The following is a 14,416-nucleotide window of genomic DNA, read 5'->3' on the forward strand; positions in this document are numbered from 1 at the left end:
ACAATAACGTAATTCCATTTATATCTACATATAATCCTCGTAATTTTAATATGTTTCCTGTAATTCGTAGTAAATACGAAGACATGAAAAGAGGTAGTGATCGTATGAGAAAAGTTCTAAATAGTACTGTTTTAATTAATAGTAAACGACAACCTAAAAATCTGAAACAAATCCTAACTTGTTCTAAATTCGGAAGTTCATCTTATGGTTGTGTTTCTAAGTGTCACACTCCTCGTTGTGGGATTTGTAAGTACATTGTAGAAGGAAGTGAGATAACATTAAAAACTGGTTTTACTTTCAAAGTAAAAAAGAATATGAATTGTAGATCTAGTAACGTAATATATGTAATGATTTGTGATAAATGCTCCGAATTTTATGTCGGTCAAACGGGTACTGAATTACGTACAAGAATGACAGTGCACAGACAGCAAATACGGACTGATCATTTACGATTTTTACCAGTAAGTAAACATATACATGAATGTTCTAAAGAAGAGTTCAAAATTTTCCCTTTATATCAGATGAATGATGATGCGGATGTTGTCAAACGCGAGGCTAAGGAATCTGAATTAATCAGACTTCTAAAACCTAATTTGAACAGTGCTCATTCAAACTGACCCATTTTTGTTGTATGTAACATTATAGTTGAATGTTGACTTGATGGTACTTTTTTTCGGAAGCAGTATTTTATATGTAGATGTAGCTCAATCGGTTAATGGCCCTGTCTTTTGCTCAGCACTTAGCGTGTTCGAATCCTACCGAGCACAGGAAATATTTTTATATTTTCATGTTTTGTCTTTTATTTAATCCGACATTGTATTCTTTGTATTCTTCCTCATTGATTGTTTATATCATGTCTCTTAGCAAATGACGTCATGAATTATGACGTCATAATACGTCTTCAATAAACAGTCTGAAGAGCTCCCTTGAATGGGGCGAAAGCGCTCACTAGTCAGTCGTTATTGTTTTTATTTCTTATAGATTTCGTCCGTAAGGATTTTTCTTTAAATTTATCATATATATATATATATATATATATATATTTGTAGTTTAACTGTACTAGAACAAGAAAACAATGCTTCGTGAAATAGCATTAAATGCCATACTGCATACGCCCAAACGTAATCGTACCAACCGTGTTTTCAATCAGATGATGTTTACATGGATCACTTCTTTGGTTTCTTTGGAAACACTTATCTTCTTTTCAAGCTAATATGAATTTAAGGCAAGGCCTCAGAAGAGCGTAGCTACATGTAAAAGATTATAACATCATAACTTTATAGTGTCTATATTTTTCTACGAGATTAACAATAAAATATTTCACTGACATGCACATACTATATATATATATATATATATATATATATATATATATATATATATATATATATATATCGATAGTTAGAAAGAATTCAAAATAATCCAAATGGAATAGTTCAATATACTTCAATCTTGATTTTATCAGATGCAGATGCTATAAAAAAATACGCGCGAATCTGTGCCGTCATCTTTGGCGTCAGGTTTTGTGACGTCACTGCTGACGGTGCCGTGCACTTGAGAACATACACAGTTTTTCTTTCATACCTACACGTGTAATACTGGCTGGTCTAGGGCAATACACTCATGTCGCCTGAGGCTGTATTGCATGGATACCCATGCAATAAAGCCTCGTGACGTCACGGCGTCAACAAAATCTCTATTTCCTCGGTAAAATTTTAACATTTTTTTCACAAAATTGACTGGTTTTACTATAAAAGATGCAAGCAACGGAATTTGTGTTGAAAATATCACGTAATTTTTCATGTACGGAAATTGACTTCCAGTCGTGGGTTTCTTCGAATTTATTTCAAAATGGCGGGATATTATAGTTGTAAAATTGCAGTAAAACGTCGTGGTATGAAAGAAAAATACTCTTTCATAAGTGGATATGAAGGATAGGGATATTCTACCCTCGGGATCACAAAATGTTGCAAAACCCTCGGCAAGCCTCGGGTTTTACTACATTTTGTGACCCTCGGGTAGAATATCCCTATCCTTCATATCCACATATGAAAGAGTCTTATAATATTGGACCAGTACATTTATTGCGTTGTTCTTGTATATGTGTAAATTAAAACTTCTTACAGTTATTTTAAAAACGTATACTGATAACACATTTAGTCTAGTACAGAAATTTCAAATCTCGTCGTGCTGATAACGAGAATTAAAACATGGCTGCCTACATGGAGGCGCGAGACTTTTCCCGCGGGACACAATTTCAAAGTCCAAGGAGTACTGGAGTGTATTGGAATCTATATGCTCTCACACGTGTTATGGTTAGTAGAGCTTCGCTCTACGCGGCCTTTGGCCGCGCAGAGAGCTGCGCTCTTAATATTTGCAGTAGAGTAGCAAGTCTGTGGTTGTTAAGCCCACGTTGTGAGCTTTTATGTGCGAAATGTAATGTGATATCTCATGATGCTTTAGCCCATTGCTTACTTGAATGTAAACATCAAGATCTATTTGATATACGTGATGAATTCTTCACAAATATTGTCAACAATTATCCAGTTGTCTTATGCGTAAAATTAGTCAATTTAGATAGACACGAACTTATTTGTGTCCTATTAGGGTACATCCTTGATTATAACTATTACCGGATGATGGGTATTTTATAAGATTTGCTTACGTTTGTTGTTGCTTTTCTGTGAAAGCTGCTGAATTAGCGTTTCAGTAAATATGTGTACATTCTTACATTCATATCATGATGTCTTTGAAGATGTCAGTTTTTCCTTATTAATGTATTGATTTTTTCCCTCTCTCTGTAAATATATTTTTTTCTCTAAATTTTCTTATAATAATGTCCTGATTTAGGACGTCAAATATGTTTTATTTATGTATATTGGCTTCCATTTTTCTTTTTGTAATTCTTGTCTTAAAGTTTTGAATAAACTCTTCATTTATGGAGAAATAAAACCAAAGAAGAGGAAGAAGTCTCTTTACATTGCGCTGTGTAACGTTAACTTTACAGGTTAATTATAATGGTTTATCTTTGTAAATATAATCATTTTAATTATAATAATATCGGCATATGTTGATTATTGTAGGAATATAGATCATTAGGATTTACATAATAAATCTTATTGAACAGACATGATTATTTTGAGACAACAGCCGTGAAATATTTGCCTTTAATACTTGTAAATATGAAATTATTACATGTTGTAGTCATGGAACTTTTAGCCATAACTAGGTTATTGTCCTTAGAATTAGCATATTTACTCATAAATCTTTCTGTATTTTATTATAATTAAGAGCATCGGTGATGTTGTCATCTTCGGAAGTAATGTCATTACATGGTCATTGCTATTGCTTTAATTATTTCATATTAAGATATTATCTTGTTTTGCTAAAATCTGTAGTTGGTCAATTTGTTATATTACTTTTGATTAAGATTTTACTTTTGTTAATATTCCCGTCGGCTCCTTTCACACAAAACCTATATTATGTACTCTACCATAAAATAATTACACCCCCCCCCCCCATTTTATGAGTATTTCCACAAAACAAAAGAATATTTTATTCAATATTGTAATCCCTTCAATATTTAGAAAATAACTTGTAACTGCTACAATGTAAATTATGATTTATTAATTTCAATTTTCTGTGATTTAAGTAAGGCTTTTGATCGAGTATGGCATTTAGGCTTTTTGTATAATTTGAAAAAAAAATATGGAATTAAAGGTTAACTATACGATTGGTTTGAAGCCTACTTATCCGACAGAAAATGAAAAAAACCAATAACTGCTGGAGTACCGCAAGGTTCAGTACTTGGTCTTTTCTTTTCCTATTGTTTATAAATGACTTAACAGATAATTAAATGATCTTATATTAAATTAGTTGCCGATGACTTATGTCTGTATTGATAATGATGACGACCTTTTGCTGACAGTAACACATGCAGAGTTCTTTAATGAAGATCAATCATCAATTTCTTCATGGGCTGATCAATCAATGGCTAATTATCTTCAATCAAAAGAAAACAACGTCTTTAACATTTACAAGAAAACATACAGATCTTCACCCACAACTCACTTTTAAAACCCACCAAGTATCACAACATCAATTTCATAGATACCTAGGTTTAACATTTTAAAAAAGGGTCATGGTCGGATCACATCTTTAATATTTGTGAAAAAGCTTCATCAAGACAGAACTTATTACGAACATTGAAACATAAACTAGATAGAAATTCACCAAGAACTTAACATCTCTCCTATATCAGACCAATTTAGAATATGCAGACATTATTTGGGATACCAGAAAGGAACCATTGACTTGATGACAAAAGCCGACTCATGATCAGCATCACAACTGCTGCACCTTGCTTAAATTGGCAGGAACTATTTCGCATATGAGCATGCTCCAATGGTAAATTACTTACTGTTTTAAATACATGCGACGCTTTTAAAATGTCTTATTATTATATGATTATTTTGGAAAACATTGAATTATATGAGTGCAAGGGTATTTTAATTACTTTAAAATATATACCAATTAAAATATCTTATTAAAAATACTTGTACACATTCTGTTTAACTAGTGCTTCAGTCAATTACTATAATTGATTGTAAAACATGTGTGACACTCTAATAAATATTGTACAGTGTGTTTTTATATGATGATTTAAAAAAAGTACTTATAATTATAAAATAAATAATATAAAATATATTAGTGAGTGCTTGAACTTAATTAACAAAACTTTAGTATATCTTATGATGTTTCTTATAATACATGTAAACTCTATTGTATGATAATATCTTATTGCAAATTGATTGTTTTGTATCTGATGTTTGTACTAAATAAAATCGCTGGTTCTGTGACATACTTTATTCTTCCACGATAGCCAGTGTTATTCAACTCTCAACTATGTTTTATATAGTCCAATAATGAGTTTTATATTATTTAAGCAACTATGAAAAATTAAACTCCATAGGACGTAAAATGAGTAATATTTCATCTTAAAAAGTATTCCCAATTAAAAAAATGATATCAACGAATTCTTTATTAGAATTTGACTTTTGAATATTAATTAGTACCTTTTTGCTGATGAAAATATTACTACACCCTATTTGCATATTTCAGCACATACAGATTTCCTTATTTTCACCGTATTTCTATCGGCTAAAAGCGGATATACCACAGACAATAGTTCACCTGCATAGTCTTTTAAATAACAACTCCATTTTTTGACTCACTTTACATTTATTGAACAAAATACATAGCTTATAAGACTCATGTAAATTCTCATTTTGTAAAGACAACTTTTGGTTTATATGTGTTTTTACTCATGTTTATATCGTATATATTGATAGATTACTATGAAATAAAGCCATATAAAATAATTTGTTAGGGAAAAATAATTTGTCATTGCATAAAATGTTTATGAGTGATGCTTTTACATTGTTTATACATTGTACAGAGCTAATAAACTAAGAAATCGATGGTTTCATTTTCGTTTTTATTGCTCTGATTCTCTGAGTCAGTTCCTCTCGTTTGGCCTATCTGTGTTTATTTCGGTGTGAAGTTTACTGTATATATATAAACATAAAAGTTTGTTGTAGGATAAAGACATCCTCTATTGTCTAGCTTGTCTTTATTTTATTTCATTTTATTTTTTGAAAGAGGTTTCTCAGTATTCACCCCTCTTGTTTAACAATATGAAATCCCCATAGGGAAAATACTTAAAAGTTACATTTTGCATCATTTTAATAACATTTTAATAAGTGTTAAATTGGGTTATATACAAACCTCCAATTGTTCTATGCCATTAAACAACCCCAGAAAACTATTACGTGATTAAAATACTTAATATTCCACATGAAGATTAAAGTTGTCACCATATCGGGTATACCTTACAACAGTTAGCTGTCGAAAAATATATCCTGTTTATCCAGCTGAAACATTCTTGAAATTACGCCAAAAATGCAGATTGTATTGCTATTTTTGAACTTGTAACTTATAACCTTTTAAATAAGCCGAATCAATCAACAGTAAATGTCGTATAATAATATATTTACAGTTTGGACTGACATGGTATCATTTTCAGTGTATAATGATCTATTGTTACGGGAATAGTAGCGGCGTAGCAACGTGAGGTCATGAACCCACATATTGATGGGAACGTATGAATGACTCGATTCCAATCAGCTGTTCAATCGAATTCGTTGACGATGACGAGAGAGAGAAAATATGGATATTTTAATAAGAATATGCAACTGTCGCGAGAATAAATAATATTCATTTACTTGAAAAACTGTAAATATAAGAAATATATTTTGATTTTGTTGAGGTTATGATGATATAATGATAATGGAGCCCGTGTAAATTTTATGTAACCCGGCTTCGTATTTTGTTTTACATGAGATATTGTGTAAGGTAAAGAAATGCTCTGCTGTTAAGCGAGCTGTTTTGGCTGGAGAAAACATCATGTATAAATGCGATGTATAGGATGGTTTTCTACTACAACTACTTGAATATTGTCAACCATGATATCAGATTACTCTTGTATTGTAGTGTGTGAATGAACGGGGTAAGGTGACATATTTGAAGATAGCGTGATTAACATACCACCTGGTAAAACTACCCTTCTTTAGGATATGTTTTGTATAGTGTCTGGTTTAGAGACATACTTTCAGACCCATTACACTATCTCGCGATATTGGGTTACTGTGGTATATCATATGGTCCAGCTTGGTGACAAAGTATTAGACACTTGTTTAATCATGATGTATTTTTTGCCGCAATATTAACATTTGTGTTATTTTACCTTACCAATCATGTAATTGATGGAAACAAAGTCCCTAAACAATCTACTCTGACTGTCATCTTTCGTCTCAATTATGTACATACTGGAATCTGTCAGATTACACGGGGATTCAAATCAAGTTATGTGACTGAATCTGGCTGGTTTAGAATGGTGGTAGTTGGTAACGTCCTTTTGACATGGTTGAGTACCGAGATACCAAGATACAGATGACTTATTTCACCTCTTTATGGAACCAACGAGTACCATGATAGTTATACGTGGCGTGAGAACACTGATCATCAAACACATGCATAATCAAGATCTTAGGATGGCCAAGTGATAAAAATAGCGGAGTAAATATTTGTGTGTCGACCGGATTGAATAGTTTGCACATTTTATGTTAGTTCAAATTCAGACGTATAATGTGTTTTTGCTTCAAAATAGTGTTTACTGTTTATAAGTAACCGACATCATAACAAAATACGATACATGAAATAGACAGTAACATTTATATGTGCACACTCATATTTCTATGTTCAAGTATTTGGGTGAGAACTGGTTGGTGGTAATAATTAAGAAAGCGTGAAGCAATGACTTTCCTGTAGCTGTGGAGAACAACTGTGTTTTTGTGTTTCCATTGGGGGTGGACACTCCAGCTAGGTAGGGGGTATGGGAAATTGCTATAATAGGAAAATTATTTTAGTCAGGTAAGTTGGCATTGATTTTTGAGTCTTAGGGACCCATATTGACACATACCGTATACTTTATGATGAAGCGACGGACTTCCATAATGATAAAAATGTATGAATAAATCATATGTGTCGCGACTAGACAATCGTTCACAGTAAAACATTACAACATACTCAGATACATACAAAGGTATTTGTGTGGAATTTTAATACTCCATACAGACACACATTGTAAATGTATGTTAATTTTTCACACTTCTACTGTAAGTATAGTACGATTAAATCATCTAAGCATTTTTTAATCACTGTTATCTGGCGTTGCTGACCTTATTCAGGTGACATTGTGGTTTCGTAGCTGAACTTTCTCCAGTAAATCATGTAAAATGTAATATCGTTCTTTATCAACTTCAATCTTTATTTGTTGTAGAAATATGATTATTTATCAGGTATCACCTGTCAGTTTTGAGGATCCAGTCACTACAATACGGCTGTAACACCTATAAATAATATGCTATTTATAGTCGTAGGTATATTGATATTAAAATTCGTGTCTTGCGTCCTAGTTCTATTTATCGTGACATAGCTAGACAGTGTGTATTTACATCAAAGGAGTGTATGGGTCGCATCCGGAACAGAATTCCTCAACTACCAACAAGGTAACTGTCGGAATACATAATTTTATAGACTGATAACTATACTGTGATTTTATTGATAATTTTAAATGTATATAACCTGCATTTTACCGACATATATCTTACAGGTGCATGTTTAATAGACCTTCGTTCCGCTATTTAGCTATGCCTCCTAGTTCGGGGAATTTCAATGCTAAAAATAGACATTAGAAACGACAGGTATCTACGAATTCAGGTAAGATTTGTGTGTATAATGGCTCTGACTGTTATACTGTCGCTTTAAAATTTCGTATGCGATTTCTGACTTTTTCATCATAGATTTTATTCCGTAGTAAAACGCCAGGTAGATATACCTATTTTATCAGTTTATGAACCCGATAAATGATACTTAAATGTACTGTCATTGTTGTATGATGTAGTTTCACATTGTCTCTATTTAAAGACAGTATCATATTATCAAGTGCATAGCAATGGATTAAGGTCCTATATTATAAAGTTGGTTATGTTTTCTTAACTAAGATAAAAACGGTCGATTCATTATGATAAATATCACAATGTAATAAGAAAGTAATGTAACTCTGCGACCATAATCTATGAAGTTTTCTCCAATTTATTCTGTCTCTAAGATTAATGATTTAACTTATGTTAGAGTTGCTTATTTTTTGTGTTTCAAATAAAGATATTTTTAATTTGAAAGTAATGTGCCGCTATTCCTGAGAACAACAACACCAAGAAAATATAGCCTCTCTATGCCTGAAGAAATACATTTGTTTATGACACGTATTTATGACGTTGCAATTATTAATGAAAAAACACTAATGATGACATTAGGTTTACCATTTATCTAAGAACTATATGCTTGGTTATAATATATTTTTATTTTTCTGCAATTTTTATTGTTCAGGCCGTCTTTGATAACATTTTATTATGATTGTAGCATGTCCTCGTCTCAGTCCCCGGAAGATGTCGTCTATTTTTGTCGGTTGATGCAGCTAATTCAACAATATGGAACCATCGCATTAAAATCTATACTTATAAAACTGCTGTGGAAGGAGTATGTCAGCTCTAAGAGGCCAACATTTACCTATTTCACTGATGGGAGTATTGTTATGGCAGGCACGAATTATCTCTTGCCAAATCCTCTTCCTGATCTTAACAAATGCGTCCAAGGTTCCAAAGATGGCGACCCTGTGCAAAACATTCTTGAAGTTTCATTTCTTACCCAGATCGTCAATAAAAACGATAAGAAACTAAGGGAGCTAAATAGAAAAAAGATAATCAATCAAGCACAATGGAAAATCCTGTTTTCAAACAGAAGTGTGAATATACACGACCTTGATGTATCTCTTCTCAGTGTATTGATATTTAATGTTTTTAAATGTAAACCATCTTGTAGCATGGATTCAATGCCGCTGAACTGGGAAGTTACAGAGGCAGATGATGTGTTGAGGGTTAGATTACATCGAAACAAGTTAGCTCACCTAACGTCTTTGGTGATTTCGCGTAGAGATTTTAACACTAAGTGGAAAGACATCAGTCTTGCCATCGCGCGATTGACTGGGTCTGCGTATCAAGATGACATTGACCGCTTAAAAGAAACAAGCTTTGAGCAAGATGCTGTTGATGAAAACAAAAAACTACGACAAGAATGGTCCGAAAATGTGACTAATATTTATCAATCACTTAGTGATATGCAGAAAGAATTGAAATCAATCAAGAGAAAGCCAAGACATCGACATCGTAAAGGTAATCTCTATTTTTATAGTTGACAATATCAGAAACATGCAATTGAGATTGAAAGAAAAAACTTTGGTTGAAAATTTCAAGAATGAGACATCTCCATTATAAACATATATTTTGGTACAAAAATAATTGCTACAACAGTTGTTAATGTTTAAGTTATATGCGTTTTTAGGTCTAGGTTATCTCTAAGATAACAACGTCAGAATAGTAACTTAATAATACTTATTGAAATATATATACAAAAGCAAATATCGATATATTTTACAGTAATAAGATCCATGATTGTTTGTGATATTAGGTGTAGCTATTCAGTTGAAGAAAAGTGATGACCTTCAAAGGGCATTAAGACTACTAGATAAGAAAGGGATCGCTACTAAAGTGATATCACTTGATGAGACCGACAGTGAATCCTCGGGATCAAAAGAGGATGTAGCTACCTTGAGTAAGAGTACAGGTTGTTTGGGTTGGTCCGACGACTTCAATGGTGAAAGTACGATTCGACACTCCAAAAGTACGGACTTTTTGGGGCCAGGAACGTTGAGGTTAAAGAAAAAGGTATGGCCGTCAAATTCCATTGTACTTTATGATAAAAAAAATGATGAATATAAAATAATGTCAACCAAATGTCGCACATGTGATGCAATTTTTCCTCATCGAATGACTCAAATTGTTATGGTCCTTTTCTTTTTAAAAGAAATAATTCTAGCCGATTGTCCTAGCGTTTGATAGTGTCATCAGGTAAACTTTCACTGCCATGAACGTGAAACATTTCGGAAAACAACCAACGACAACTCTGTTGTCCGAGCCCAAAAACGACTATATCTCGGATATCATGTGGCATTATTTTAACCAATAGAAATACAAGATTTTTGCCTGTGGCGGGATAAAAAGATAATCTTTGTTAATAATTTTAGTATTATCTATTAGCTTTGAGATATGTACAATACAATGTGTTTTTAGTGTCAAAAATGTCTTAAAGGCCCACTACATTTCCGAAATAAAAATTTTAAGTTTCTTAAAAGCAATAACAACACAAGCAAATATATATCGATGTCCTAATTAGATGTGGTTATAACACCAAATAAATGTGAGATTTTCTGCGCCATCTATTTTAACAGTGAAGATTCATTTCGCCGTTTTGTCGTCTGGCGCAGTGATAGGCAACTAACGTTCGGTAATTAGGACGACGGCGGGAAACATCAGATGACCCGCGTTATTAAGCTGATTTCTAATAACAACTATTCTAGCATCGCACTATTCGTTTCAGGCGGAACCATTCCATGAAATGTTTTCTGGTCAACAAGAGCGGCGGTGGACCACGTCTGAAATGGAAGACGAATCATCTTACCGAAGTTCTGGAACTTCTGAAGAACGTTCGCCACAATACCCCTTGTTCGCGTCATCTCCCCATAGCTCTGGGACTTCAGAACAGCCTTCGCCACATGGCCGTTTCTTCTCTTCATCCCTAGGTTCTGGGACATCCGAACAGCCTTTGCCACATGACCACTCATTCGCTTCCTCCCGTGGTTCCGGAGCTTCAGAACAGCCATCGCCACATAACCGTTCTTTCGCTTCATCCCGAAGTTCTGGAGCTTCCGGATTCCCTTCGCCACGTGAATACCATTTAGAACAAGCGTCATCTTCGGAATCTGTATTTGAGAGCCAGGTGAGATTTATTCAGAAATACCGATTCATATTTTGTGGCTCTGATGCTACCCTAAATATTCGTTAATATTTTTTTTCTATACAGGATTGATTCATGCAAAGCAATCACGATTACTTAGATAATTTTTGTCATTTGTATACACTTACAGTTCGTTTTTCATTAGTGGATAGTGATACTAGTATATTCCAATTAGATGACAATTAGATTATATTATTGAGCTACCGCCGTTTACAAATCTGTATTTGCTTTTCAAATAGTCTCCATTATTTAAATAAATAAAAATCATACAAAAATTAAATAGAGCACAGATCGCCGCGACCCGAACTGAATGGCGTCGAGCGGAACTCTCTCTAAGATTGAGTCATGACACCTCTTGAAGAAGTTGTCTTCCTTTCTGCTGACGAACAAAGAAAAATCGGACGGTCCAATTTAACTGGAACTAGTATTCCTATGGATAAGTAATCTCAAATCCAAAATAAAATTATATTTTTGAAATCAATACTACAACCAAATTTAAAGAATGAAAACATAATACATAGCATATTCCCTTTTTTCTTATGAACCAGTAACCAGAACAATTTGTGGTATTTAAACACACGCGTTATTTCAACGACCCGAAATTCGATACACTAGATAGATGGAGAATGAAATATTGACACTATCCATGTAAATACTTCATCCGGTTCTGAAAACAATGTATTGCACAAGATAGGTGCATTATCCCTCTAACTGTGGCAATGTATCCTTACAGCTACGGTCGTATTCATTTAAGCATTGAACGTCTTTTAGTTGGCATTCATAGCCAATATGAATGCAAACTGGACACAGGCAAATTCCATGAAGCGCTTCATGTTGGATTTCCTCTCTCAAGTCGGCATTCATATTAGCTATGAATGCCTTATGAAAAACATTCAATGCTTATATTTACATTTGGTTACAATTTTATACAATTTTATGTTGAAGTAACAAGGTATTTTGCATCTATAATGAATTAATCATTCGTTATCGTCAAGGATGGAACAGCCATTTGAACAGCCAGTTTCCGTGATCGCTGGCACGACAATTGTGACGTCACAATGATAATGACGTTATAACAAGCGAATGCAGTTTATAGTTTATATGACTTCCAACTGCGTTTGGTAAGGTTACATAGCGGGACTGCAGTTAAGATGTATTTGTTTCTGTTTATTACAGGAGAGAGTCGTCGAGCCCTTACAGCCGTTGATAAATCCTATAGATTCTAAACATAATCCCTCGATGGCGGAGAAATGGCAAATAAACGACGTACCAGCCACCGAACATAGTCGACGGAAGTCACTCTGGAAATCATTTAAGAGCTTATTAAAATGACGGGTCGTGCGATTTTGATGTTATTGATATTACCTTTCAAGACATCTAAATGTTATAATTTTATAAAATAGTCATTTCTACTGTTTTGGCAGGGACTGCATTTTAAAATGTCTAAAGACAGGCTGGTAAGTTTAAAAATGTTCTATTCCGTCAGGCCAAAATTTGTTTAGTATTTTCTTTTATATATTTATTTGTTTTTGGGAGAAACTATCGGATGCCACGTCCTTTTTTATGAGAGTAAAATATTGATTTTTACAGGAAAAGGTGGAACTTTCCACACAAAGTAATGTTGTAGCAATGAATACCTGTTTCTAAGGGATCTACTCAGCAAGTCGAATGGTCACGCAAGGATTTGATAATGAGGCAAAGATAATCGCAAGATAATCTCCATGGGTCTCCAATCATTCTCATACAATCAGCACTCCATGACTTCCTACTTCATGGAATCTTTGTTTGATTAAAAATTCATGTACATCCATTTTTTTTTAAATTTCAAATGCATGCTTTTTAAACTTACATTGTCAGCTTTAAAGTAAATGATAGTTTCGTGTAAAATTGAGTAGCTTTGAATTACCATTGATTTCAGAGAATATCTTAATTTGAACATGACAAAAATTCAAAATAACATTGATTAAAAGAAAAAGATACATAATGTATATCTATTTGTTAAAGGTTCCAAATTTTTTTTTATATATATGGTTTATCTTCACTTCATGACACTGAATGTACAGTGTGCCATGTCGGAGTTATGTCCCTTCCAATGCTTGGGTTATGTGCAATATGTTCTTAAATCGCTTATTGTTATATTACTATATTACATTCTTCAAGAAGATTTATACCAATCTTTTGTATCAATATCCACATTAAGACAATACTTTATATTTATCGTATCAGAAGTAAGAGTTTTTGCATTTTTGAAGAATGTGGAATCGCATGATAAGAATGTGATGTATAGGAATTATGTTAGGGTTTGAACCTTTAGAAACCCATATCAATTTGGTCCATTTAATATGTAAAACTGTAAATTGAAACTCGTTTGAAGATTTTTAGATATTGGCTATATAAACAATAAAATTGCATATCTACTTGCCATGACTACCATATATATGTATAAGTTAAGCCAATGAACATTTACCAATGTTGGTAGATATATTGAAAAAAATATATATATTCTTTTTTTTAAAGATACTTTTCTTTTGTATTCATAGCTTAAGACTTAATCAAAATCGAAATCATTCTTTTTCAAATAATTAACATAGTTTATGCATATTTCAGATATGATAGCATTATGACAAATGAAAAAATATTAGCATATGCTGTATAAAATATTATGATTATATAACTACATTTCTAAACATTGCATTTATAATTTGACACATTTTGGAACCGAAATTGTCTTAAACAATAGATAAATATACTCGTACGTCTAAATGGATGTGATTGTTCGTGTAGGAACGATTTCTGAGATGACGTGGAATGGTCTTAAGAAGTGTGACCATCTGTTTAAGTTTTTTTTTTGTGTTAAAACTACTCAAACTACTAGTGCTTATTT

General features: G+C 32.9%; 1 protein-coding gene across 2 annotated transcripts; it reads left to right on the top strand.

Moving 5' to 3' along the window:
- The first annotated feature begins 1,381 nt into the window (after window positions 1–1,381).
- LOC138324947 (uncharacterized) lies at window positions 1,382–14,411 on the top strand. Of its 2 annotated transcripts, XM_069270240.1 has the most exons (6): window positions 1,382–8,129; window positions 8,234–8,340; window positions 9,043–9,851; window positions 10,147–10,403; window positions 11,116–11,514; window positions 12,709–14,411. In XM_069270240.1, the coding sequence occupies exons 3-6, from the start codon at window positions 9,044–9,046 to the stop codon at window positions 12,862–12,864; spliced, it is 1,620 nt and encodes a 539-aa protein (XP_069126341.1). In that variant the 5' UTR covers window positions 1,382–8,129; window positions 8,234–8,340; window position 9,043; the 3' UTR covers window positions 12,865–14,411. The 2 variants fall into 2 exon arrangements, with proteins under 2 accessions (XP_069126341.1, XP_069126332.1); XM_069270231.1 differs by having other exon boundaries at window positions 1,382–8,340.
- Window positions 14,412–14,416: the final 5 nt, after the last annotated feature.

Source organism: Argopecten irradians, chromosome 1 (assembly GCF_041381155.1).
Source record: "Argopecten irradians isolate NY chromosome 1, Ai_NY, whole genome shotgun sequence".
NCBI classification, from domain to species: domain Eukaryota; kingdom Metazoa; phylum Mollusca; class Bivalvia; order Pectinida; family Pectinidae; genus Argopecten; species Argopecten irradians.